The sequence below is a fragment of the Mobula birostris genome, chromosome 14, assembly GCF_030028105.1.
Source record: "Mobula birostris isolate sMobBir1 chromosome 14, sMobBir1.hap1, whole genome shotgun sequence".
Classification (NCBI taxonomy): Eukaryota; Metazoa; Chordata; class Chondrichthyes; order Myliobatiformes; family Myliobatidae; genus Mobula; species Mobula birostris.
In genome coordinates, this window is record NC_092383.1 from 41130671 (window position 1) to 41157302 (window position 26632).

Consider the following 26632-nt stretch of genomic DNA (forward strand, 5'->3'; position numbering starts at 1 on the left):
TCAAAGTTCTCCGCTTCTTTTTGGATTCCAGACCTAACCAATTCCCCTCTACCACCACTCTGCTCCGTCTAGCGGAATTAGTCCTTACTCTTAATAATTTCTCCTTTGGCTCCTCCCACTTCCTCCAAACTAAAAGTGTAGCTATAGACACCCGTATGGGTACTAGCTATGCCTGCCTTTTTGTTGGCTTTGTGGAACAATCTAAGTTCCAAACCTACTCTGTTATCTGTCCCCCACTTTTCCTTCGCTACATCGACGACTGCATTGGCGCTGCTTCCTGCACACATGCTGAGCTCGTTGACTTCATCAACTTTGCCTCCAACTTCACCCTGCCCTCAAGTTTGCCTGGTCCATTTCTGACACCTCCCTCCCCTTTCTCTTTCTGTCTCTGTCTCTGGAGACAGCTTATCTACTGATGTCTACTATAAGCCTACTGACTCTCACAGCTATCTGGACTATTCCTCTTCTCACCCTGTCTCTTGCAAAAACGAGATCCCCTTCTCACAATTCCTCCGTCTCCACCACATCTGCTCTCAGGATGAGGCTTTTCATTCCAGGACGAGGGAGATGTCCTCTTTTTTTAAAGAAAGGGGCTTCCCTTCCTCCACCATCGACTCTGCTCTCAAACACATCTCCCCCATTTCACGCACATCTGTTCTCAACCCATCCTCCTGCCACCCCACTAGGAATAGGGCTCCCCTTGTCATCACCTACCACCCCACCAGCCTCCGGGTCCAACATATAATTCTCCGTAACTTCCGCTACCTCCAACGAGATCCCACCACTAAGCACATCTTTTCCTCCCCCGCCTCTGCTTTCCGCAGGGATCGCTCCCTACGCAACTCCCTTGTCCATTCGTCCCCCCCATCCCTCCCTACCGATCTCCCTCTTGGCACTTATCCTTGTAAGCAGAATAAGTGCTACACATGCCCTTACACTTCCTCCCTCGCCAGCATTCAGGGCCCCAGACAATCCTTCAGGTGAGGCGACACTTCACCTGTGAGTCGGCTGGGGTGATATACTGCGTCCGGTGCTCCCGATGTGGCCTTCTATATATTGGCGAGACCCGAAGCAGACTGGGAGACCGCTTTGCTGAACACCTACGCTCTGTCCGCCAGAGAAAGCAGGATCTCCCAGTGGCCACACATTTTAATTCCACGTCCCATTCCCATTCTGATATGTCTATCCACGGCCTCCTCTACTGTCACGATGAAGCCACACTCAGGATGGAGGAACAGCACCTTATATTCTGTCTGGGTAGCCTCCAACCTGATGGCATGAACATTGACTTCTCTAACTTCCGCTAATGCTCCACCTCCCCCCTCGTACCCCATCCGTTATTTATTTGTATACATACACTATCTTTCTCTCTCTCCTTTTTCTCCCTCTGTCTCTCTCACTATACCCCTTGCCCATCCTGTGGGCTTCCCCCCCCCTTTCCTTCTCCCTGGGCCTCCTGTCTCATGATCCTCTCATATACCTTTTGCCAATTAACTGTCCAGCTCTTGGCTCCATCCCTCCCTCTCCTGTCTTCTCCTATCATTTTGGATCTCCCCCTCCCCCTCCCACTTTCAAATCTCTTACTAGCTCTTCCTTCAGTTAGTCCTGACGAAAAGTCTCGGCTCGAAACGTTGACTGTACCTTTTCCTAGAGATGCTGCCTGGCCTGCTGCGTCCACCAGCAACTTTGATGTGTTGTAAAGTAACTTGAGAAGCTGTATCAAGTATGGTTCTAGCATAAATATCTTCAATCTGTGTGGATACATCCGAGCTTGTCCCCACTAAACATTCAGAAATCGAGTTTTGCACTTTAGTATTTCCCTTGATACACTGACTGGAATGTGTTCTTTCCAAGATGCCAGCCCATTCCTTTACTGGGCCCCTCCAAAGTTTTTCATCTTTTCTTCTCGGTTTGATTAACTGCTGACTTACCTTCGAAGATTTGCCTGTCCTTCACAGTCTTGTTTGAAATGTCTATCTTCTCCACAGTTGTAACAGAAAATGCTGGTCACTTGCCTCGTCAAAAGACCCTTTTCAGCAGCATTCCTCTGCTTAGTAGGTCCTACAGGTGGGTCAGATTTCCATCAGACGTGTCACGTTTTGCTGAAACGTTAGCCGCGTTCACTGAGTCAGCTCAGCTCCAAGTCTTTTCACTTTTTTCTTCAAAAGCTCTGTCGCTGGGGTCGCTTCAGCAGCAGGGACTACCACTGAAGACATTTCTCGGCTTTTGGAAATGTTCCACTTCTCAATCATGTTTTCCTCTTCTCTAATTTTTCTGAGTAACTCGGTAGAAGATAGAGGAGGGTGCACATTGTGGGTCATTCGAATACACAGTGCAATAACGTCATGTGACAGCATGTCCTTCACAATTTGCTCCACCCTCAAACAATTTCTCCCAGATAGTTGAATGCCCCTTTTGTGGCACAAACAGTGCAGCAGCTTCTCCAACTGGAAACAGCTTCTTTCCTTCCTCTTCGAGTGTGTGCCTAAACTTCATCGTGAGATCAGCTGAACCTTCAGTGGTGCCAAAAGCATCTTCCAGAGCTTGCAGATAATTGGTTGATGTGGCTAATTGGATTTCTGCCTTTAGAGACCTCACTATATCAGCCAAAGGACTCTTTAAACTCTCTACCAGCCTCTGTATCTTGATAATACGTATCTGAGCACTGCCATTCATCCAGTAACTGAGATATCTGCTCAGCCCAAGCCTCAGGTGGTTCTTCCACTTCGGAAGTGGGCTTGACTCCAGCGAACACCTTCAGCCTATGATATCTTTGGCTCTCTGCAGGTACATTTTGGCATTTATCAACCAGTGATGTAATAGTTGAAACCAGCTCAGAATTTAAATCAACTGCTGAAGGATTTATTAGACTTTTCACATCAGACAACTTCTTTCCTTTACTTCACAGAAACAAGAACAACTTGTCTTTAAATTCTTCGCCCTCAGCTACATTTGCCCCTTCTCTAAAAATATGGACAGTCCTCTTCAAACGCCCTTATCTTATCAGGCAGCACAACTCCAGTCATGTCACTGGTAGTCTGGACTAACGTGACATCCTTACCAGCTGATTGGTCAAAACACCATTCAATTAGTGCAATTTTCCCCAATATTTTACAGAATTCAGCACTCTAAGTAGCAGTTCTTTGGGAATTTGAATATCTTCCTCGCTCAGAATGCAAGCATTACCTATGGATATCCTCTTCTTATCACACCAAACTTTAATTCCCACAGCATCCATAATAAAGTACCTTAATTATGATGCATCTTACTTTTTACAGACACTGGCTTAAACACACAAATCAACTGCTTATTCAATCCTTAAACAACATCCTCACAGCATCCAATCTCCGGGCAAGAACTTCACAAATGCAGCTCTCTCACCAGACTACAGTTCTTCAGAAACCTGATCCCACCCAGCTCTCTAGAATCTTCCCTCACATCCATTGGGCAGAAAGTTACACCATGTACCAAGACAACCCTGATTTGCTGACATAGCATTCCTAAGTTGGACATCATGGCTCCTTATCTTTAGCAGAAGCCAAAACACTCTTACTGGAGACATAGCTATTGCAGAAAACTTCTAAAAGGAAATGCCTTACAGCATAGCAAAAGAAATCTTAACCAGGACATTGCATATACAACGGGTGTACTTGAAGAGAGGAATTGATGGTGATGTGGCTCTAGACAGTGTGTTTTAACATTAAAAATAGGTTTAAAGATTGCATCAACTAATGTGCACTATGTAAAAAGAACATTGGGATATGTAATAACTTTAGATTACCTTGTCCAGGAGTGTACACACTGACTTCAGCAACCATGGGCGGTCAGTTAAGTTTGGAGCCAATGGTGACTGTTTCTCTGTCTTCGCAGAGAAAGAACTTGAGGTTGTCCCTTGTGGCAAACACAATGTACAAAATTGCTTCACTCTGTCTCATCGCCATCTATGTCTCCACTCTGAGAAATGAAAGGTTGGCTGTTGGCTAGTAGATCCCTCTGCTGCACATAATGACTCATTCTGACCAGTGGCCTCCACTGAATAATCACAATCGGCAGAGACAACAACAAACTTAATGCTATGTCCAAACTCTTAACTGGAAGTGTAAAAGATGCAAAGCTGTGGGATATGGAAGCTGAACATGAACATGAAACCCCAGACAACATCAGCACATGCAAGGGATTGTTAGAGAACTATGAGAACTCTCCTTGGTGGAAGGAATCAATGAGGATATCAAAAGATTCTTCATTCTCAGGAATGTTCTGAAAGCAAGAGAATGTCAGAGGGAGGCACACCAACTCCTGCAAAGTGTGCGGCATCTGTTCCTACTGTGGTCTGTAGGGACGTGGAGAGCAGCTCCACTCTTTGTCTGAGAGTTTTCAAAATCATCTTTCGATCCATGGAACAGGATGAGGCCTGTTCACACTTCTTTTTCTGAGATTAACAGCCTTAAATAAGATAGCTCAGTATATTAGAGTTATAGAGTCATACTGCATAGAAGCTTGCCTTATGGTCTACCATGTCTATGGTGACCATCAAGTCAAGCTATATTAGTTCCGTTTTCCTTCTTCAATTCCCTCTAGTACCAGTCAGATGCCTGCTACATGTCTTACTGTTCCTGCCTCCACCACAACCACCTCTGGCAGCTCATTCCAGATACCAGCTAACCTTTGTGTGAGAAGTTCACTGCTCAGATCGCGTTTATACTTCCGCCTTGCTACCTTAAACCCATGCCTTCTAGTTCTCGTTTCCCTCGCATGAGAAACTGTCCGTATACTTCTATCGGATTACTTCTCATCCTTCCTCACGCCAGGGAAAACAGAAATCACCAATCCAGGCTCTCCTGATAACCCAAGCCTTCCCAAATTAGAGAACATTCTAGTGAAACTTTTTGGCACCTTACCCAGCTTATCACATCCATTGTATAGCGTGGTAACCGGAACTGCCTACAGTGTTCCAAGAGTGGCCCTACCAATGTTTGTACAACTGCAATGTGATATTTCAACTCTTGTACTCACTGCCTCAGCTGATACATTCCTCATCACCCTGTATACCACTGTTTCCACTTTCAGGGTACTATGTACTTGTACCCCTAGATCTCTCTGGTTCGAAAACGTTCCCCAAGGCACTGCTACTCACTGTGTTTAACATCTCAAAATGCACCACTTTGCACTTGTCTCAGTGAAATTCTAGATGCAGTTCCTTGCTCCCTTCCTTGGATGATCAATGTCCTGTTGTAATCTTGGACTACCTTCTTCACTGTCCACTGCACCACCAATCTTGGTGTCACCTGCAAACTTACTAACTGTGCCATTTACATTCTCATCAAAAATCATTAATATATGACAAACAACAGTGGACCAATAATGATCCCTGCAGCACTTTGCTGGTCACAGGCCTCCAATCTGGAAAACAACCCTCCACTATCTCTCTCTGCTTCCTACCACCAAGCCAATTTTGTATTCAGTTGGCTGGCTCACCCTGGATCTAACCTCTGGACTATCCCACCATATATGATGTTATCAAAGGTCTTCCTAAAGTCCACATTGACAAACTCTACCACCCAGCCCATGTCAATCCTCTTGGTCATCTCTTCCGGAAGTTCATTCAGATTCCTGAGATATAATTTCCTAAGCACAAAGCCACACTATTTCTAATCAGTCTGTGCCTTTCCAAATGCAAGTAAATTCTATGCTTCAGAATCCCTTCCAATACCTTTCTCATATAAAGCTCACTGCTCTGTGTTCCCTGGCTTATCTCTGCTGCTCTTCTTAAATAAAGGCACATTGGCAATGCTCCTGCCTTTCAGTACCTTAATTGTGGCTGATGTATATACAAATTCCTCTGTTGAGGCTCCAACAATGTCCTAGGACTTACTTGTTCAGGTCCCAGGGATTTATCCAACTTTACGTGTTTCAAGATCTCCAACACCTTCTTTGCAATGTAGAAATGGTTCATGATATCACTGTTTCTTCTCTTGAACCCACTAGCTTCCATATGCTTTTCCACAGAAAATATTGAGGAGAAATGTAAGTCCTTGCCCAGTTTCTGTAGTTCCATGAACACATTACACATTGATCCTCCCTACTCTCTTAATAGACTTAATAGACTTAATAGAATCTCTTGGGATTCTCCTTTATGTCATCTGTCAGAGATATCAATTTTGCCCTCCCAATTTCATTCTTATGTGTACTGTTTTGACCCCTATATTCCTCATGAGAATCGCTTGATCCCAGCTGCCATCCTAACTCTTGACTAGCTCTTCATTCCATGCTGATCCTGAACTCTCCTTATCTTACTTTTAAAAACCTCCTACTTGCCTCCAAATGACTTCTACCAATCAGGATTTGATAGTTCCTTTCTGATGCCATTGAAATTAGCCTTGCCTCAATTTAGGACTTTGACTTAAAGACCAAACCTTTCCTTTTCCATGACTGTCTTGAAGTTAATCGAATTATCATCACTGCCAAAATGCTCCCTCACTGACACATTAATCAGTTGCCCACCCTTATTTCCTAAGAGAACGTTGAGTGTTGCCCCAACCAACCCTGTCCTGCATGGCTGTCTATATATTACTTCAGAAAACATTCCGTGACATATTTAACAAATTCTTCCCCATTCAGTCCATGTTCAGCAGTCTGTGATCTCCTTGCATATTTGCTACTCAAATTCCCACTGACTATTGCGGGTCTGTAGAACAATCCCATCAAAATACTCCTCCATTTCTTATTTCCAAATTCTACCCAAATCACTCGCTGGGCATTCCCTCCACGCTATCTTCTCTAAGTACCTCCATGGTGTTCTTTCTAAGCTATTCAGTAACCCCCTTTCCTCTCTTACCTCCTCCTCTGTCAAGGCAGAAGCATCAAAACCCCAGAGCATTGAGCTGTCTCACCCATATTTCCATAACAACCAGTCCAGGCTTTGAGTTCATCTGCCTCACCTGTCAGGCTTCTTGCATTAAAGTAACTGCAGTTTGGCCTATCAGACCACCATCACTCCCAGTCCTGTCCCTGCCCTACTGGACTTGTTTGCTTTAATTTCTATATTTGCTTCAACTTTCTGCACCTGATGAACTACTGCTTTGGACCCCCCTTCTTGCCAGAATAATTTAAACCCTCCTAAGCAGCACCAGCAAACCTGCTCACAAGGACACTGGTTTCCATCCAGCTCAGTTGCAACCCTTCCCTCTTGTGCAGGTCACCTCTTCCCAATTGTTCTAGTAGCTGAACCCCTCCCTCCTTCACACATTTATTTGCCTCATCCTCCTACGTACCCTCACTAGCACATGGCACAGAGAGTAACCCTAAGGTGACAACCCTAAAAGTCCTGCTTTTCAGCCTTCTGCCTAAGCTCCCTATATTCACATTAAAGAACCTCATCCCTCTTCCTGCCTGCTGTTAGTACCAATATGAACCACAATCTCTGGTTCATCTTCTTCCCATTTCAGAATGTCCTGTGCCTGCTCAGAGACATCCTTGACCCCGGCACCATGAAGGCAACACACCATTCTAGAGTCTTGCTTATGACTACAGAAATGCCCGTCTGTTCCCCTGACTACTGTATAAAGTTTCTTGTCACTCATTGTATTTCTCACAGCTGGACATAACAAGGATCTATAAATCGATCTAGGCTGTTTTGTATGTCTTGAAGACCAAGGCAGGAAATTCCTGTCCTTGATCACAAGGCTTTTAGATGACAGTGAATGGAGAGTCTGGAGCAATGGTTAACTCTGGACACATTGACAAGCTCAGTCCATTCTTTCAGGTCAGGACCTCTGAAAGTGATGTGTGTTGGGCATGCTTGTCTGGTTCACTGTGACTGAATGGGCCTGGAAGTGTGCAGTCCCACATTTCCTGCTGGCAGTATGTCAGAGTCCATGAGGAAGGGTATCATCACCCTCATCTGCAGAGTTGGGGGTTGGAGAGAGAGGACACCAGAAAATGGCAACACATCACACTGCTTGATGTGGTCTACAAGGTTCTGTTTAACTGGAGACAGGTCTGCTCTGGGACAAGTGATCCAACCAGACCAGACCTGCATGGTACTTGGTGGAAAGATCTCTAACAGACTTGGACAAGGACAGAGACTTTCCTCATGAGTTTGGATGAGGAGATGGCCTTTGATAGAATATTGCAGGGAGACACATCACAGACCAGCTTTCCAGCGTTGGGGAGGGAATTTGCAATTGCACACAGACGTCCCTAGTGCAGTGCTAGTCAATAGATGGGAGAGCTTCCCAGTCAAGTCAGGAGCTAGGCAAGGCTGATCCCCCACTTGCCCCGTTGATTCCTGGCAATGGAGGCGCAGAGATCAAAACCTCCCTGTGACACAAATGATGCTCTCCTCCTCTGGACCTACTGCCAGTTTGCAGACTGTTGTGGATCTGTAACTTGGTGCTGGGGCCAGACTGAATCACAGCTAAAGCAAGTACAATGTCTGGAAGCTAGTTTGTTCGGTCCTTTCATCCCTCTGCCACCTCTGCTCATTACTTGTAGCCACCAGGAATATGGCTCAGAGGCATTAAAAACTGTACCGTGGGTGAGTTAAAGATAAAAAAACAGGGATCTCCTTGATCAGGAGAAAGGACTCAGTCATCAGGTGTGACGTGCTCTTGGCACTCTGCTGTGGCGATCACGTATTGATTGGAATGTTTCGTATTATATCACGCGGACGTGCTCTTCGCACTCTGTGGGTGGCAATCACATATTGATTGGAATGTTTCGTATTATATACATAATGAGATCTTTTTGAATAAAGTATATTTCTGAAAGAAAAAAAATGCCCAGGAATTTAATTGCACAACGCTATTATATTTCAGTATGATTTTAATACTCATTTCCAGCCAGTCTTGATTTGCTCTTTTAGATGGATGGGAAACTTCCAGGACTCCAGATTGAAGAAGAACAGGACAGTCTCCAAATAGCCCAGAAAATATTGGTTACTCTATCAAGATAGTCTTTGTGGTCATAATCACTTTGCCGTTTGCTGCACTTTCCTGTGTACATGTTTCCTACGTCAATGCCTTTGCTTCATTGGGTGCAAAGCCTTTCAGGATGTTCCAAAAGCAAGAATAAAGGGAAGTCTTTCATTCTTCATCTGATGAGCAGAAGCATTGGAGTGCTGGGCTTCAGTACATTGCAGTTGTTTGTCCTTGAGTTGATTCCTGGTGTATGGTTGCCACATTTGTGCTAAACATCTGAAATCATTTCATATTGACGGAAAGCTGGCAGAATAACATGACGCTTGGAACACATCATCCTCTTTCCAAAAATCTGTCAGATCCACTTTTATACCTACCCTGTCCACTGAGTTTGGAGTTATACAACCAGTTTCACTTTGATAATAAAAATCTGTAACAGTTTTATTTTAATGTGGTAATAAGAACTGCAGCGTCACATGTAAACTTCCTAAGTATAAAGAGTTGTTTAATATGTAAGAGCAAGCTTTGTAGGCATGACAACCACTCAGAATTAAATCTCACTCCTATTGGTTAGAGTGCAAGTCAAAACTTGTTACATGACTGGATTCACCACTGACCATTCACAAGTAGAACCAGCTGGGGGCTTGTGGATAAGTGGGAAGCCTGCCTAAATCATTGGTTGCCCCAGCACTGAATGAGTAATCCCATGCCCACCATTCTGGCTGTAGTCCTGACCTCCTGCCACCCCAACCTCCTGATCTATGCCACTCCATCTTGTTCTGATCCTGGCTTTGCCTCCTTCCTCATGCTAGGGCTCCTGATCCCTGATTTCCACCCCACCTGTTGCTCCTGACCCACCCCGCTCCACCAACTGCTGAAGGCTGACTCTCCCTTCCCTCGCTAGTATCCATGACCAACCCTGTGCTCCAGCGGTACTTGTCCTCGCATGCTACTCCACTGCCCAATCTGCCTCCCTTCACATGCTTCCTCTGCTGCCTCAGGTCTGGGGCCAGTCTCCCACACTTGACTCATGGGGTAGGAGTGATGGCTGAAACACGTTTCAACACCAGTGCCTCAGGTCTTAGCCACTGTCTCACTCTGATAACACCTCTTCTGTCTCCAGCAGGGCACCACAAGTTCAAGGCTTATATGCACTGTGGTAATTAAATATCCTTGTATCTCAAGGCCACCATTATCTCAGCCTTGAGTCATAAAAAGATATTGGTCACTTAATGCTGCTCCAAAATGCATCAAGTCCTCTAAAATAAAAAAAAAGTCTCATTGTAGACAGGACTGCTTAAATTCCCATTGTCCAAGTTATGATTGCCCATATCCCCTCTATTCCCCCACTCATCTGTTCTAAAGCAAAGATAATCCTCTTGTTCCGACACCTAATATTATTGGAACTCCGCCATGGACGGCCCCAAGTCCGGCTGCGAAAAGAAGAAGGTTGGACATGAGGCTAGCCACGCCATCCCGTAAAAATCCTATGCTACAGAAATGCCAACAGAAGGCTCCAAAACCTCCACCTGGGGGGAGGAAGGATACCCCAAGAGGATGGGTTACACCTGGAGACCTCTTGAAAGACTGGCCCAGGACATTAGACCCTGGTGAGCTACTGTCAGCAGTCTATGTCCCCGTAGGGGTAATAGGCATAAAAATATTGCTGGGTTGGATTATGTTCCTTGTGCCAGCCCCCCTCATCTTTCCTCCAGATCTACTGATATCCTCTGGTCCACGTAAACTCCAAGAATTGGCTGCCCAAGAAATGAAGCCACTAGGTGTAACAACTGTGCCCCAGGTATCAGGTCCTGGATCTCTGCCCAGACCACCCTCTGGACTTGTGATACTTTGTTGTTACCCAAAGCCATCTAAGTACCTTGAAATATCTATGATCAGGAATGTTTGAGAACACATCAAAAAGGATATTATAAATATCAATAGGAGACATTATTTAAGACAGAAAAAAAATGATAAATTTACTTTTAAGTGATTGAATGAAAACATTAAGACTGAGTGAAACAAAGGAAAGAAAGAAAGCAACAGCAGCCTGCCGGTGGAACTCAGCAGGTCAAGCAGCATTGGGCCAGATGAGGGAATTGTCGATGCTTTGGGTGAAACTCTGAGAGTGGATGGGAGATAGTTAGTATAAAGAGGAGAAGGGGCAGGGTGAGGGAGGACAGGAATGGTGGACTGATAAGGGTTTTAAGATGGCAGGCAGGGGAGGGGATGGGGATGGAGTGGGGAGACGGTGACAGGGGGATGGTAAGTTCAGGTTGACAAGCAGAAAAAACCACATGAGGTTGGGAGAAGGGGAGGGAAAGCACTTATACAACTGAAGAGACTGGGATTGCACTTGGCAAACTGCTCCGCTGCTGGGGTAATACTGTGGGACTGATGAGAGATCCAGATGGCAGTTCAGCTCTGTGATGAGTCGAGTATGAGGTGTACACTCAGGTGTGGGGCCAGATCTTCTCTTGTTTTGCACGACAGTATGTGGGAATGGCATTGACCTCCCCAGCAAATCCATATTGTAAAGTCAGGCAGAGGTACTGTAAGTGTGTACCCACTGTATTAATCCTCATAAGTTACTTATATAGAACAACTTGAACATATTTGAAGCAAAAGGGCTACTCGGGACTTTTTAACTTAATCATTTAGCGAGCAGTTTAACAGAATTGGTTTTTGAAAAGAAAACTTCTTTCGTTGAGACAACTTAAAAAAGCAGTATTTGATTAAATGTTTAATCACAGTGAATTGCAGAGTTCTAATCAATGAGTTGTGCCTTTCAGAAGTGAGTGTCTATAGTGGAAACACATTTAAAGATTGGCATAAATGATGACAGAGCTGGTGCACAGATGTCTTCCCAGTTCATGATGTTTTGATGCGTGGTGGAGGAGACAGCAATAGTTCATCAAACGCGCATGTAGTCAATCTGTCAGTCAGCGGTAGTGGTATTCTGAAACCAGGTCAGATGTCTGTGCAAAGCCATCAAGTTATGATCAATGATGGATCTTTGAATAATCTGTGTCCAGCTGAAATAATTAGTGTTCAAGAAATATTGTTAGTGTGTGGGTATTTAAGAAGGGTTTTGAAATCATCATTTTCAAACACAAGCTAATCATAAGTTCTTGCCTCTTTGATAATAAAACCCAGCATCACTGCTTAGAAATGATTCATTTTCTTAAAACTATACTCTGTTATTTTCAAGAAAGTCTGCTGTAATTTTATGGGTGTGGGAGGCTTTCATGTACCAGTACTTCATTACGCCCACGACCACCCCTGTTCTAAAACTGCTCATATTTTGTCATTCCCAAGCCATCGGCAGATAACTCAAAACTAAACCTCTCTTGGATTTCACTTTGAATCTGAAATACATGTGATGTGTGTATTCCCCCTAGTGTTTAGACAGTCCTTTCTGAGGCCATGATTTATACCTTTTCACCGAGCCACTTTCCTGCTAGCCCTGACATTCTGGGCGTGAGAATGAGAATTGTTTATCGAAACATTTAAAGGGAAGAACACACAACTAGTGGTACATTATGAAATCACAAGGAATTAGGCTGAACTTTAACATCTTTTCAGTTCTTTTCTGCCTATTTCTGTTGCTTCAGAAAACAGAATTTATTTAAGTGGTTTGAGCTGTTGACAGCATGAAGGAAAGTGGGCCAGGAAGGAGATGCTTATCACAATACCACAAGGAAGCTAAGACTGGTGCTCCAAGAAGGATCACAGAACTCATGTAATTTTAACTCTGCAATAAATCAGTGTCCATACAAAGTAATTTCTTTAGGATAAATTTTTTCCAATGCTGTTGCAAAATTTTTTTAAAAAGCCCGATAATATCTCTCCCAATTTTTTGTGCTATTTCACCGTAATTATGATAATCACACACCAAAGATGATTCCGTGTCTGAAGAGTGCCTGTTTGTCTTTGTTTTCAGATGTCAATTATTTTCCCAATTACTTGTGAGCCTGTATTAACTGCCAATGAGACATTAAAAATTCAAACATATTTCAGAAATGTTCTAATGGGACAATATTCCTTTATGCAACGTTGTTGGAATATTTTTAGAATTAGTTCAGCTGGTAACAGTTTATGTAACTAACTTACACACTTGTTTTTCCAATTAATTTACAAGTTTAAAGGTGTCACAGCAAGAATCCTTGGCAGGTAGCATGCAAAGCATTGAGTTGTGTCCAACTGGCCACTGTCCATCTCTCAACAATTTCCAGACTTTTAACTGACAGGAGCTCATGTATTTCGAATGTTCGCAAAGAGGTTTGCGTGCCTGTGGGCTTAGACTGTGGAATATCACAGAGCAACTCTGATGTAAGTTTCTTTCCCTCTATTAAATGTGCAAGTCACAATTAAAATCATAATCTGTTGACAGATTGGTTATTCTGCTGATTAGAAAAAAACATTTTGCTCTGTACTTCCAAAGTAAGTTGTTTCTCCATGACAGTTTATAAACAACTGGAAAGATAAACAAATCTCTGTTGAATTAATAAATGAACCCAGCTCTGTCAATTTAATTTTCCGGACAGGAAAAAATACTAAAACTTAAACCATCAAAATGCAACAATAGATTTAAATTATATTGAATATTTCATAACATATCTTAAACATATATTCATCAAAGATTTAATTTAAGCTTCCTACTCTCCAGTAACTTATCCACAGAGGAACTATACAGACCAGAAAGGATCCATATTGTATCACCAGTTTAAACAGTGAATTTGTGAAGCTCACTAGCAAGCTCTGACCTGGGCACAGAATTACACTGCAATGAAGAATATGGTGCTTCACAGGAATATGGCATAGGGGTGCTATAGTTGCTGTCAGGTGCCCAGACGTCCTGTGGTAGAGGAACTGTAGTTATTGAATTTTACCCTAATCTTATATTCCTGAAGAAAGTGCAGACCAGTAAGCAGAAGAAATAAAGTTCTTGCATTATAGCATCCTTCTTGAGCACAAGATGTTCTAAAGCACTTCCAGCCAATGGAGAGTTGCTGAAGTTTGAGTTACTGTATAATACTGGAGATATAGAATCAGAATGAAACTCAGGTTTAATAGCATTGCATACTGTATGCCTTGAAATATGTTGTTTTGTGGCAGCAGTACCATATAATACAGAAAGGAGCTTAAGAAGGGGCTGAGAAGAGCAAGAAGGGAACATGAGAAGGCCTTGGTGAGTAGGGTAAAGGAAAACTCCAAGGCAATCTTCAATTATGGGAAGAACAAAAGGATGACAGAAGTGAAGGTAGAACCAATTAGAGATAAAGGTGGGAAGATGTGCCTGGAGGCTTTGGAAATGAGCGAGGTCCTCAATGAATACTTCGCTTCGGTATTGACCAATGAGAGGGAACTTGATGATGGTGAGAACAATATGAGTGAGGTTGATGTTCTGGAGCATGTTGATATAGAGGGAGAGGAGGATTTGGATTTGATAAAATACATTAGGATGGATAAGTCCCCAGGGCCTGATGGAATATTCCCCAGGCTGCTCCACGAGGTGAGGGAAGAGATTGCTGAGCCTCTGGCTATGATCTTTATGTCCTCGTTGTCTACGGGAATGGTACTGGAGGATTGGAGGGAGGCAAATGTTGTCCCCTTGTTCAAAAAAGATAGTAGGGATAGTCCGGGTAATTATAGACCAGTGAGCCTTACATTCGTGGTGGGAAAGCTGTTGGAAAAGATTCTTAGAGATAGGATCTATGGGCATTTAGAGAATTATGGTCTGATCAGGTACAGTCAGCATGACTTTAGGAAGGGTAGATCATGTCTAACAAGCCTGATGGAGTTCTTAAAGGAGGTAACCAGGCATATAGATGAGGGTAGTGCATTGGATGTGATCGATATGGATTTTAGTAAGGCATTTGACAAGGTTCCACATGGTAGGCTTATTCAAAAAGTCAGAAGGCATGGGATCCAGGGAAGTTTGGCCAGGTGGATTCAGAATTGGCTTGCCTGCAGAAAGCAGAGGGTCATGGTGGAGGGAGTACATTTGGACTGAAGGGTTGTGACTAGTGGTGTCCCACAAGGATCTGTTCTGGGACCTCTACTTTTCATGATTTTTATTAACGACCTGGATGTGGGGGTAGAAGGGTGGGTTGGCAAGTTTGCAGATGACACAAAGGTTGGTGGTGTTGTAGATAGTGTAGAGGATTGTTGAAGATTGTAGAGAGACATTGATAGGATGAAGAAGTGAGCTGAGAAGTGGCAGATGGAGTTCAACCCAGAGAAGTGTGAGGTGGTACACTTTGGAAGGACAAACTCCAAGGCAGAGTACAAAATAAATGGCAGGATACTTGGTAGTGTGAAAGAGCAGAGGGATCTGGGGGTACATGTCCACAGATCCCTGAAAGTTGCCTCACAGGTGGATAGGGTAGTTAAGAAAGCTTATGGGGTGTTAGCTTTCATAAGCCGAGGGATAGAGTTTAAGAGTCGCGAGGTAATGATGCAGCTCTATAAAACTCTGGTTAGGCCACACTTGGAGTACTGTGTCCAGTTCTAGTTGCCTCACTATAGGAAGGATGTGGAAGCATTGGAAAGGGTACAGAGAAGATTTACCAAGATGCTGCATGGTTTAGAGAGTATGCATTTTGACCAGAGATTAAGGGAGCTAGGGCTTTACTTTTTGGAGAGAAGGAGGATGAGAGGAGACATGATAGAGACAAGATAATAAGAGGAATAGATAGAGTGGATAGCCAGCACCTTTCCCCAGGGCACCACTGCTCAATACAAGAGGACATGGCTTTAAGGTAATGGGTGGGAGTTCAAGGGGGATATTAGAGGAAGGTTTTTTACTCAGAGAGTGGTTGGTGTGTGGAATGCACTGCCTGAGTCAGTGGTGGAGGCAGATACACTAGTGAAGTTTAAGAGACTACTAGACAGGTATATGGAGGAACTTAAGGTGGGGGGTTATATGGGAGGCAGAGTTTGAGGGTTGGCACAACATTGTGGGCCAAAGGGCCTGTATTGTGCTGTACTATTCTATGTTTATGTTCTATAATTAAAAACCTCCAAATTACAATAAAATATATAAAATTAAATAAGCAGTACAAAGAGAGAGCAAAAAAAAAAGAAAGAATATAATGGCTTCATTGTCTGTTCAGAAATCTGATGGCAGTGGAGAAGAAGCTTTTCTTAAAATACTGAGTGTGTGTCTTCAGGCTCCCACACATCCTCCTTGATGACAGCACTGACCAGAGGGCACGTCCTGGGTGGTGGGGATCCATAACGACTGGGTGATGGGGATCCATAGTGACTGGGTGATGGGGATTCATAAAGATCGGGATATAGGGATCCATAACGACTGGGTGGTGGTGATCCATAATGACTGGGTGATGGGGATCCATAAAAACTGGGATATAGGGATCCATAGTGACTGGGTGGTGGTGATCCATAACGACTGGGTGATGGGGATCCGTAATGACCAGGTGATGGGGATCCACAATGACCGGGTGATGGGGATCCATAACAATGGGTGCTGGGGATCCATAATGATCGGGTGATGGGGATCTATAATGACTGGGTGATGGAGATCCACAATGACTGGGTGATTGGGATCCATAATGACTGTGTGATGGAGATCCATAGTGACTGGGTGATGGGGATCCATAGTGACTGGGTGATGGAGATCCATAGTGACTGGGTGATGGTGATCCATAATGACCAGGTGATGAGGATCCATAGTGACTGGGTGATGGGGATCTAAAATGACTGGGTGATGGCGATCCATAGTGACTGGGTGATGGGAATCCATAGTGACTGGGTGATGGGGATCCATAAAAACCGGGATATAGGGATCCATAACAACTGGGTGGTGGTGATCCATAACAACTGGGTGATGGGGATCCACAGTGACCAGGTGATGGGGATCCATAACGACTGGGTGGTGGTGATCCATAATGACTGGGTGATGGGATCCATAGTGACTGGGTGATGGGGATCTGTAACGACCAGGTGATGGGGATCCACAATGACTAGGTGATGGGGATCCATATCAACAGGTGCTAGGAATCCATAATGATCGGGTGATGGGGATCCATAATGACTGGGTGATGGGGATCTGCAATGACCGGGTGATAGGGATCCATAACAATGGGTGCTGGGGATCCATAATGATCGGGTGATGGGGATCCATAATGACTGGGTGATGGGCGATCTGTAATGATTGGGTGGTGAGGATCCATGGTGACTGGGTGATGGGGATCCATAGTGACTGGGTGATGGAGATCCATAGTGACTGGGTGATGGGGATCCATAGTGACTGGGTGATGGGGATCTGTAACGACCAGGTGATGGGGATCCACAGTGACTAGGTGATGGGGACCCACAAGGACTGGGTGATGGGGATCCATAACAACAGGTGCTGGGGATCCATAATGATCAGGTGATGGTGATCTATAATGACTGGGTGATGGGGATCCATAGTGACTGGGTGATGGGGATCCATAATGACCGGCTGATGGAGATCCATAGTGACTGGGTGATGGGGATCCATAGTGCCTGGGTGATGGGGATACATAGTGACTGGGTGATGGGGATCCATAGAGACTGGGTGATGGGAATCTATAGTGACTGGGTGATGGGGATCCATAATGACCGGCTGATGGAGATCCATAGTGACTGGGTGATGGGGATCCATAGTGCCTGGGTGATGGGGATCCATAATGACTGGGTGCTGGGGATCCATAGTGACTGGGTGATGGGGATCCATAATGATCGGATGATGGGGATCCATAACAACTGGGTGATGGGGATCCGTAACTATTGGGTGATATGGATCCATAGTGACTGGGTGATGAGGATCCATAATGACTGGGTGATAGAGATCCATAGTGACTGGGTGATGGGGATCCATAGTGACTGGGTGATGGGGATCCATAGTGACTGGGTGATGGAGATCCATAGTGACTGGGTGATGGGGATCTATAGTGACTGGATGGCGGGGATCCATAATGACCGGGTGATGGGGATCCACTGTGACCGATTGATGGGGATCCATAATGATCGGGTGATGGTGATCCATAATAACCAGGTGATGGGGATCCATAGTGACTGGGTGATGGGGATCCATAGTGACTGGGTGATGCAGATTGATAGTGACTGGGTGATGGAGATCCATAGTGACTGGGTGATGGGAATCTATAATAACTGGGTGATGGGGATCCATAGTGACTGGATGATGGGAATCCATAATGATCAGGTGATGGTGATCCATAACGACTGGGTGATAGCATTCTGTAACGACTGGGTGATGGGGATCCATAGTGACTGGGTGATGGGGATCCATAATGACTGGGTGATGGGGATCTATAATGAAATGGTGATGGGGATCCATAATAAATGGATGAAGGGGATCCATAGTGACTGGGTGATGGGGATCTATAACGACTGGGTGATGGGGATCCATAGTGACTGGATGATGGGGATCCGTAATGACCGGGCAATGGGGATCCATAATGATCGGGCAATGGTGACCTATAACGACCGGGTGATGGGAATCTATAATGATGGGTGATGGTGATCCGTAATGACCGGGTAATGGGGATCCATAATGACTGGGTGATAGGAATCCATAAAGACTGGGTGATGGGTATCCATAGTGACTGGGTGATGGGTATCCATAGTGACTGGGTAATGGGGATCCATAACGACTGGGTGATGGGGATCCATAATGACTGGGTGATGGGGATTCATAATGACTGGGTGATGGGGTCCATTACGACAGGGTGGTGGGGATCCATAACGATTGGGTGATGGGAATCCGTAACGACTGGGTGATGGGGATCTGTACTGTCTGGTGCCATCTTCTAGAGGCTCAGTGGGTGCAGCAGGACCATACTGTCAGTAAAGAGTCAACACCTTCAGCAGGAGCTGAGGATTTAGGAAAACAGTATTTTGTGAAAAGCAATTTAGCTATTCTCAGCATCTTCATCTCAAGGCTATTTAGACCATAAGACATAGGAGCAGAATTGGCCATTCAACCCATCGAGTCTGCTCCGCCATTCCATCATGGCTGATTCTGGATCCCACTCAACCCCATACAACTGACTTATCACCATATCCTTTGATGTCCTGACCAATCAGAAAACTATCAACTTCCACCTTAAATATACCCATGGACTTGGGCTTCACTGTAGCCTGTGGCAGAGTATTCCACAGATTCACTACTCACTGGCTAAAAAAATTCTTCCTTACCTCTGTTCTAAAAGGTTGCCCCTCAATTTTGAGGCTGTGCCCTTTAGTTTTGGATGCCCCCACCAGAGGAAACATCCTCTCCACATCCACCCTATCTAGTCCTTTCAACATTCGGTAGGTTTCAATGAGATCCCCACATGTATTCTTCTAAATTTCAGTGAGTACAGGCCCAAAGCTGTCAAACGCTCCTCATATGTTAACCCTTTCATTCCCAGAATCATCCTTGTGAACCTCCTCTGGAATCTCTCCAATGACAACACATCCTTTCTGAGATATGGGGCCCAGAACTGTAGTCAATACTCCAAGTCTGGCCTGACTAGTGTCTTATAAAGCCTCAGTATTATCTCCTTGTTTTTATATTCTATTGAAATAGATGCCAACATTGCATTTGCCTTCTTTACCACAGACTCAACCTGTAAATTAAACTTCTGGGAGTCTTGCATGAAGACTCCTAAGTCCCTCTGCACCTCTGGTTTTTGAATCTTCTCACCTTTTAGATAATAGTCTGCACTATTGTTCCTTTTACCAAAATGTATTATCATACACTTCCAACACTGTATTACATCTGCCACTTTTTTACCCATTCTTCCAACTTGTCTAAGTCCTGTTGCAATCACACTGCTTCCTCAGAACTGCCTACACCTCCACCTATCTTTGCATCATCAGCAAACTTTGCCACAAAGCCATCAATTCCATAATCCAAATCATTGACCAACAATGTGGAAAGTAGTGGTCCCAATACTGACCCCTGAGGAACAGCACTAGTCACTGGCAGCCAACCAGAAAAGTCTCACAAAATGCCGGAGGAACTCAGCAGGCCAGGCAGCATCAATGGAAGAGAGTATAACTGATGTTTTGGGCTGAGTCCTGCCGAAGGGCCTCGGCCTGAAACATCAACTCTACTCTTTTCCATAGATGCTGCCTGGCCTGCTGAGTTCCTCCAGCATTTTGTGTGTATTGCTTGGATTTCCGGCATCTGCAGATTTTCTCTTGTTTGTAACCAGAAAAGGCTCCCTTTATTCCCTCTCCCTGAATTCCTGGCTGTCAGCCATTCCTCTATCCATTCCAGTATCTTTCCTGTAATGCCATAGGAATTTATCTTGTTCAGCAGCCTCATGTGCGGCACCTTATCAAATGCCTTCTTGAAATCCATGTAACTGACATGCACAGCCTCTCCTTTTTCCACCCTGCTTGTTATTTCCTCAAAGAACTCTATCAGATTTTGTCAGGCACATTGAAATAGCAATTTTGTTTACCCTCTAGTTATAGAATCAAAACATTCCAGAAATGAAGTGTTTTATTTCAAAGTCATAGTGCCATTCAGCACAGAAACAACCCAAACTGACTAGAATTGTTGTCTGTAGTAAAACCCATTTACCAGCCCTTAGTCCGAACATAGTATTTTGAACACGCCCAATTGACACGCCAGTACTGATACATTTTGAATGTGCTGAGAGTACCTTGCTCCATCACCCGGTCAGGCAGTATGCTCCAGATTTCAACAACTTTCCAGAAGATGAAGTTCTTCCACAGATTCCCTCAGAACCCCTGCCCACAAACCTCTGAAAACCTCTGTTTTGTTCTTTTGCTGAGTTTAACTGACAGGCAGTCCCATATCTTGTATGTCTTGTGTTGTTTAGAGCGGATTGTATTTTGGGATTACCCAGTGCTCAGTGACATGGTGCCTGTATCGTTAGATATTTAGAGAGAAGCAAGTATCCTCAAGGAAATGTCATTCAGTTGATAGCATAATGTTAAACTGATCTTGACCTTGATAAAGGAAAACACATCTGTGTTCAAAACATTACTCGCTGTTTGAGTTCAAGGCAAAGAATAAATGATCTGTTGCTTATTTCACATTTCTCTATCAGTATGCTCAAGTTAGAAATACCCTTTTCTGGCCATAGTGCATTCCAATAATGCTGTTAGAAAAATATGAACCTGTGCAAACATTTTGTTAAAAATTGTTACAGTGATAATAGGTAGACTGTTCATTGAACAATTAGTGACTCCTGGGGACGAGTTACAGCCCCATACTAAGATTAGAACTAGGATCTTAATGCTTAGCTCATTTCTGTCCCAAGTGAAAGGGATAAGGTACCAATTATGAACAGCTGCAAAGAAAGGAGGCAGAACAGGGAAATCAGGAATTGAAAAGAAATTATACAAGCTGTCCCTAGGTTAGAAACAAGGTTCCATTTCTGAGACCTGTTCGCAAGTCAGAAACAAACAAAAGGAGCTGTAATGGGACAGTAAGCAGTCATGGGAAGATCAGCTGCCAGCCAGCCTCACTGATACAGTGAGTGAACGGGCAGGCTTGCTCCTGGACCTTGTCAAGCAGTGGGCAGCTGAGGGCTCTGCCTGAACTTACTGCATGCCTCTCTTCTGGAGCTATATCCGTGCCCAGGTGTCCTTGGAGAAGGTGTATAAGATCTCTATGGGCACAGCGCCCCCACCCCCCCAAGGAAATTGAGTGCTTTGTAGGTAATAGTTTAATTTGAAATTGTTAACCGTTTTGTGAACTCCTGTGTATTATATGTACTTTTGAGAGTGAATAAACTTTTGTATGTTTTGTAAAAAAGAAATCTGCTCAGTGGTTCCATCTCGGTCTGTTGTGGCCTGGGGAGAGAGGTGCTAATTAGAGAAGGTAAATGGAAATGTCCTGTTCCCACCCAGACCCTGACTGTTGTGGCCTGGGGAGAGAGGTGCTAATTAGAGAAGGTAAATGGAAATGTCCTGTTCCCACCCAGACCCTGACTGTTGTGGCCTGGGGAGAGAGGTGCTAATTAGAGAAGGTAAATGGAAATGTCCTGTTCCCACCCAGACCCTGACTGTTGTGGCCTGGGGAGAGAGGTGGTGATGAGAGGAGGTAAATGGAAATGGCCTCTTCCCACCCAGCAGAAGATGCCTGAACCCTGAAGCAGCCAGCAAATTCACCCCTATCCATACCTTCAGTCTCCCAAACATTAGATCCTATGTATGAGCTGTCCATAACTTGGATGTTCGTAAACTGGGGAGGACCTGTATAAATAGTACCTGGCTGTATAAACCAATTACCCTTTAATAATCAAAATGTTGAAGCATGTTTAAAGTTCATTTAAAATGTCCATTTCTAGCCAACTGTTTAAGAATTTTCAGAGCATTTACTTAACTAAATTTCCATTTATTTGTCAATGATAGAAAGAGCAAGAGTGGCCTTCATAATCCTCATTTTCATGGAAGTGATAATGGTGGTTTAGTGTGGCTAACTCAAATGAGAATGTTGAGTAATTACAGTCTTCTGTTACAGATGGAGATTATTTCACATTTACAAGACATGAGCCAATAGGCGTGTGTGGACAGATCATCCCTGTGAGTATTATTCATCTGCAGGAGGTGTTTATCTTCTCAGCAATATCACAGCCTACAACAGAAGTGTGGGTTTAAAAGTTTTCTATTGTTTGATCATCCTAGACATGAAAGTACAAGTTCCTGCTCCTGATCTTTAAATAAAGACCTTTGTGTAGGACACACAACACCAATTGCAAATGTATATGTTTGGCTGTATGTCTCTATCAGCAAGAGTAAAACATGCACCTTCTGTTCTTGTAACTCTGATAACGACCCCTTCCCCCCAACCCCCCAAATCTGGAGTTACGTTTCATAAGGACTTTACATTCAATCTAAAGCAGGATGGTGGTATGTCTCTACCAAAGATGAGGTTAGACGATCCTTCCCTCCACTAGCCTGCAGGTCACCCTTGGGCAAAGTGTAGCACCTGCTTTGCACCCCCTCCCCACCCACCCCGATCATGGTCGTGTGAAGCCATGCGAGCAGGTGTTGGATGCTGTATTAGTAGCTGGTACATATCAACAAGTCCTGGTTATGCAACCACAGGTGTCGGGAAGCCAGTCGCTGAAGAGTATTGATAATGGCTGGAGTCACCCATCTTGTAAGAAACTGCCCAGAAGAAGGCAATGGCAAACCTCCTCTGTATAAAAATTTGCCAAGAACAATCATGGTCAAGACCATGATTGCCTATGTCATATAGCACAGCATATAATGAATGAATGTTAAAACATTCCATTATCCTTTGTTGCCTTGGAAGTACAATAGATGTTGTTGAGGTACCATGGTAGATATGTTTGAGAAATAGGTATATCAAAACAAATGGTTATTAATTAGACTAACAGATATTCCATTGTATGAAGTCAGGACTTCAGTTTTAACTTGCAGTAAAGCTGATACCTCCTATCTGATTCTTTCAATTAAAGTGATCAGTCATTAGCAATTTCTAATATCTAAAACCAAGAACTAAAATACTTGAATTGGCAGATTTTCAGCTTGCTTATTTGATAGTGAGTGAGATGCCTAGATCTTGTTTTGCTGTCATCACTTAAGCATTGCTATTTTAAATGTCAATTACCTTTTGAGTAGGAAATATAATTGAAGTCTAAAATTGTCTATTTTTGAAACTTCTAAAGGCGACTATTTATAGAGTTACATTTAAAGTCAAAATGATCGTTTAAACAGGAGTGAATGAATGCATGCAGCCAAATGGACTGTATGGATTGCTACCTATCTACTCAGGAAAATCCTTTCCCTTATTGAAGGAGTCAGGCCATTCTTCATATCAGAGTCTGCTCTTGAAACCACATCACTGGGAAAAGATCACCACAAATTCCAGCAGCAAGTCAAGGGAATTGGGAAAAAAAGGTTGCTCAAAAGAGAATCCTGCTGAAGGGTCTCGGCCTGAAACGTTGACTGTTCACTCTTTTCCAAAGATGCTACCTGGCCTGCTGAGTTCCGCCAGCATTCTGCGTGTGTTGCTCTGGATTTCCAGCATCTGCAGATTTTCTCTTGTTTGGACATTATTACTGGATTGTTTCATTCCTGTCGCTTTTTTGAGAAACAGATAATTGAACAACAGGAGCCGATTGCCTCCTTAGTGTCAAAGCCAGAGGGGGATTGCAAAATGATTGCTAAATGAAATAAATATCTGCTGATGCTAGAACTCTGAAATAAAAACAAAAACAAAAGATGCTGGAAACACTCAGTAGGCCAGAAGAAGTCTGTAGAAAACAAAGCAGTCCATGTTTTACGTAAACAACAGGAATTCTGCAGATGCTGGAAATTCAAGCAACACACATCAAAGTTGCTGGTGAACACAGCAGGCCAGGCAGCATCTCTAGGAAGAGGTACAGTCGACGTTTTAGGCCTGATGAAGGGTCTCGGCCTGAAACGCCGACTGTACCTCTTCCTAGAGATGCTACCTGGCCTGCTGCCTTCACCAGCAACTTTGATGTGTGTTGCCCATGTTTTACGTAAGTTGACTGCTTGACCCTGAATTAAGAAAACTGTCAACATAATTCTGTGAGAACCTCTGCGTATAATTACATGGCTAATAGCAGCCCGATTACATTGTGCCCAGAATTCACAATGAGAACAGCCTTTAAAAAATCTAAATAAAATAAATAAAGTGGTGTGGAAGGCAAATGCAATGCTAGCATTCATTTCAAGAGGTCTAGGATACAAGAGCAGGGATGTGATGCTGAGGCTTTATAAGGCACTGGTGGGGCCTCACCTTGAGTATTGTGAACAGCTTTGGGCTCCCTATCTAAGAAAAGATGTGCTGGCATTGGAGAGGGTCCAGAGGAGATACACAAAGGACAATTCTGAGAATGAAAGTGTTATATGAGGAATGTTTGATGGCTTTGGGTTTGTACTCACTGGAATTTAGAAGGATGAGGGGGGATCTCATTGAAACCTTTCAAACATTGAAAGGCCTGGACAGAGTAGATGTGGAAAGGATGTTTCCCATGGTGGGAGAGTCTAGGACAAGAGGGCACAGCCTCAGGATAGAGGGGTGTCTATTTAAAACAGAGATGCAGAGAAATTTCTTTACCCAGCGGGTGGTGAATTTGTGGAATTTGTTGCCACATACAGCTGGGTCGTTGGTTGTATTTAAGGCGGAGATTGATAGGTTCTTGATTGGCCACAGCATCAAAGGTTACGGGGAGAAGGCCAGGAAGTGGGGCTGAGGTGGGGAGGTGGGGAGGTAGGTCAAATGGCCTAATTCTGCTCCAATATCTTATGATCTTATAACAAGGTCCACCATCTCTTTTCCATCTTCCTCTCATAGAAATTTTGAGAAATAAAGCAAAATATAATGAACATTTAAATGAAATAAATAATTAAATAAGTATAATGAAATTCAGAGTAGTTTAACAGAAGGATTGTTTCAGAGGCCAGTGTGAACATTGCACATAGAATTCTTGACATGGTACTAGGCACCGAGTGACACTATCTCCTCATTGTTTCTTTTTCTCTAACTAAAGGTAGAGATTATGGATGGATCAAAAATAAACAACCCTTTCTCCTTCAGTGGAGGGATTAAACTGTTTAAAGTAAAAGGGTGAGGAGGCAGAGAGATGTCATGGCAATCTGAAACAGCAGGGATCTTGTGTAAATTGTTCCATCAATAATGCTATTAAAGTCGTGTCTGGAATTTCAATTCCACAGTTAGGCTTCTGCAGCAGAATGGGAATATTTCACAGCTTTTAATTGTCACCCTGTTCTCTGTCCACCTACAGTGGAACTTTCCCCTCCTGATGTTTGCGTGGAAGATAGTTCCAGCCCTGTGCTGCGGAAACACGGTGGTCATCAAGCCAGCAGAACAAACGCCACTGACTGCCCTCTACATGGGAGCCCTCATCAAAGAGGTATGTCACTTTCACCTTTTTATCTTACTCTCTGTGACAATGTCAGTGGTGAGAGCCAGCATTCACTTTTCATTTCCCGGTTTGTATTTAACTGAGCTTGTTTCATCTAATCCTCTTTCCTCAGGCCGGGTTTCCACCAGGGGTGGTTAATATTTTACCTGGATATGGCGAGACAGCTGGCGCGGCAATAGCCTCTCACATGGACATCGACAAAATCTCCTTCACTGGATCTACTGAGGTAGACTATCTCACTGATACACCATTCAGATCAGTCAGTAGGTTGTATTGCTCCTTAGTAAGTTATCAATAAATATTTAAGCTGATATAAGAATGATAATCATCATGTTTTTCAGCTCAGGTTTTCCTTCAGAGTCAAGGTATTCTTGAAGAATTATCACTCTTGTTTTGAAGGAAAATGTAGCAACTAATTTGTGTACAGTAAGAACCAACAGACATAGAATAGGACAAGTGATCAGATGATCTGCTTTAGTTTTGATGGTTTTATTAGATAAATAATAACCAGGACACCAAAGAGTTCCGTGTCCTTCGAATCCTGTCAACAAGTCGATAGGATTTTGGTTTCACACCTCATTCAAGAGTCAATATGTCATCAGTGTGACACTCCCTCAGAAATGCCCTGACTCAAGCATTCTGGATTTCTTGAACAGAGGATAAACTTGCACAAGAACACATGGCTGTTAAACAGTAATTGTAAAAACAGAGTGAAATCAGAATCAGAATCAGTTTTAATATCACCAGCATATGTCAGCAAATTTCTTATCTTAGCAGCAACAATATAGGGTA

The 26632-nt window shown here is 43.7% G+C and overlaps 1 protein-coding gene across 1 annotated transcript in view; it reads left to right on the forward strand.

Moving 5' to 3' along the window:
* aldh1a2 (aldehyde dehydrogenase 1 family, member A2) overlaps positions 1 to 26632 on the forward strand; it is a 111456-nt gene that overhangs the window by 42881 nt on the left and 41943 nt on the right. The window contains exons 5-7 of the mRNA XM_072278433.1: positions 22417 to 22478; positions 25700 to 25828; positions 25953 to 26066. Of these exons, the coding sequence (XP_072134534.1) occupies positions 22417 to 22478; positions 25700 to 25828; positions 25953 to 26066 (305 nt within the window). The remainder of the gene's footprint in view (positions 1 to 22416; positions 22479 to 25699; positions 25829 to 25952; positions 26067 to 26632) is intronic.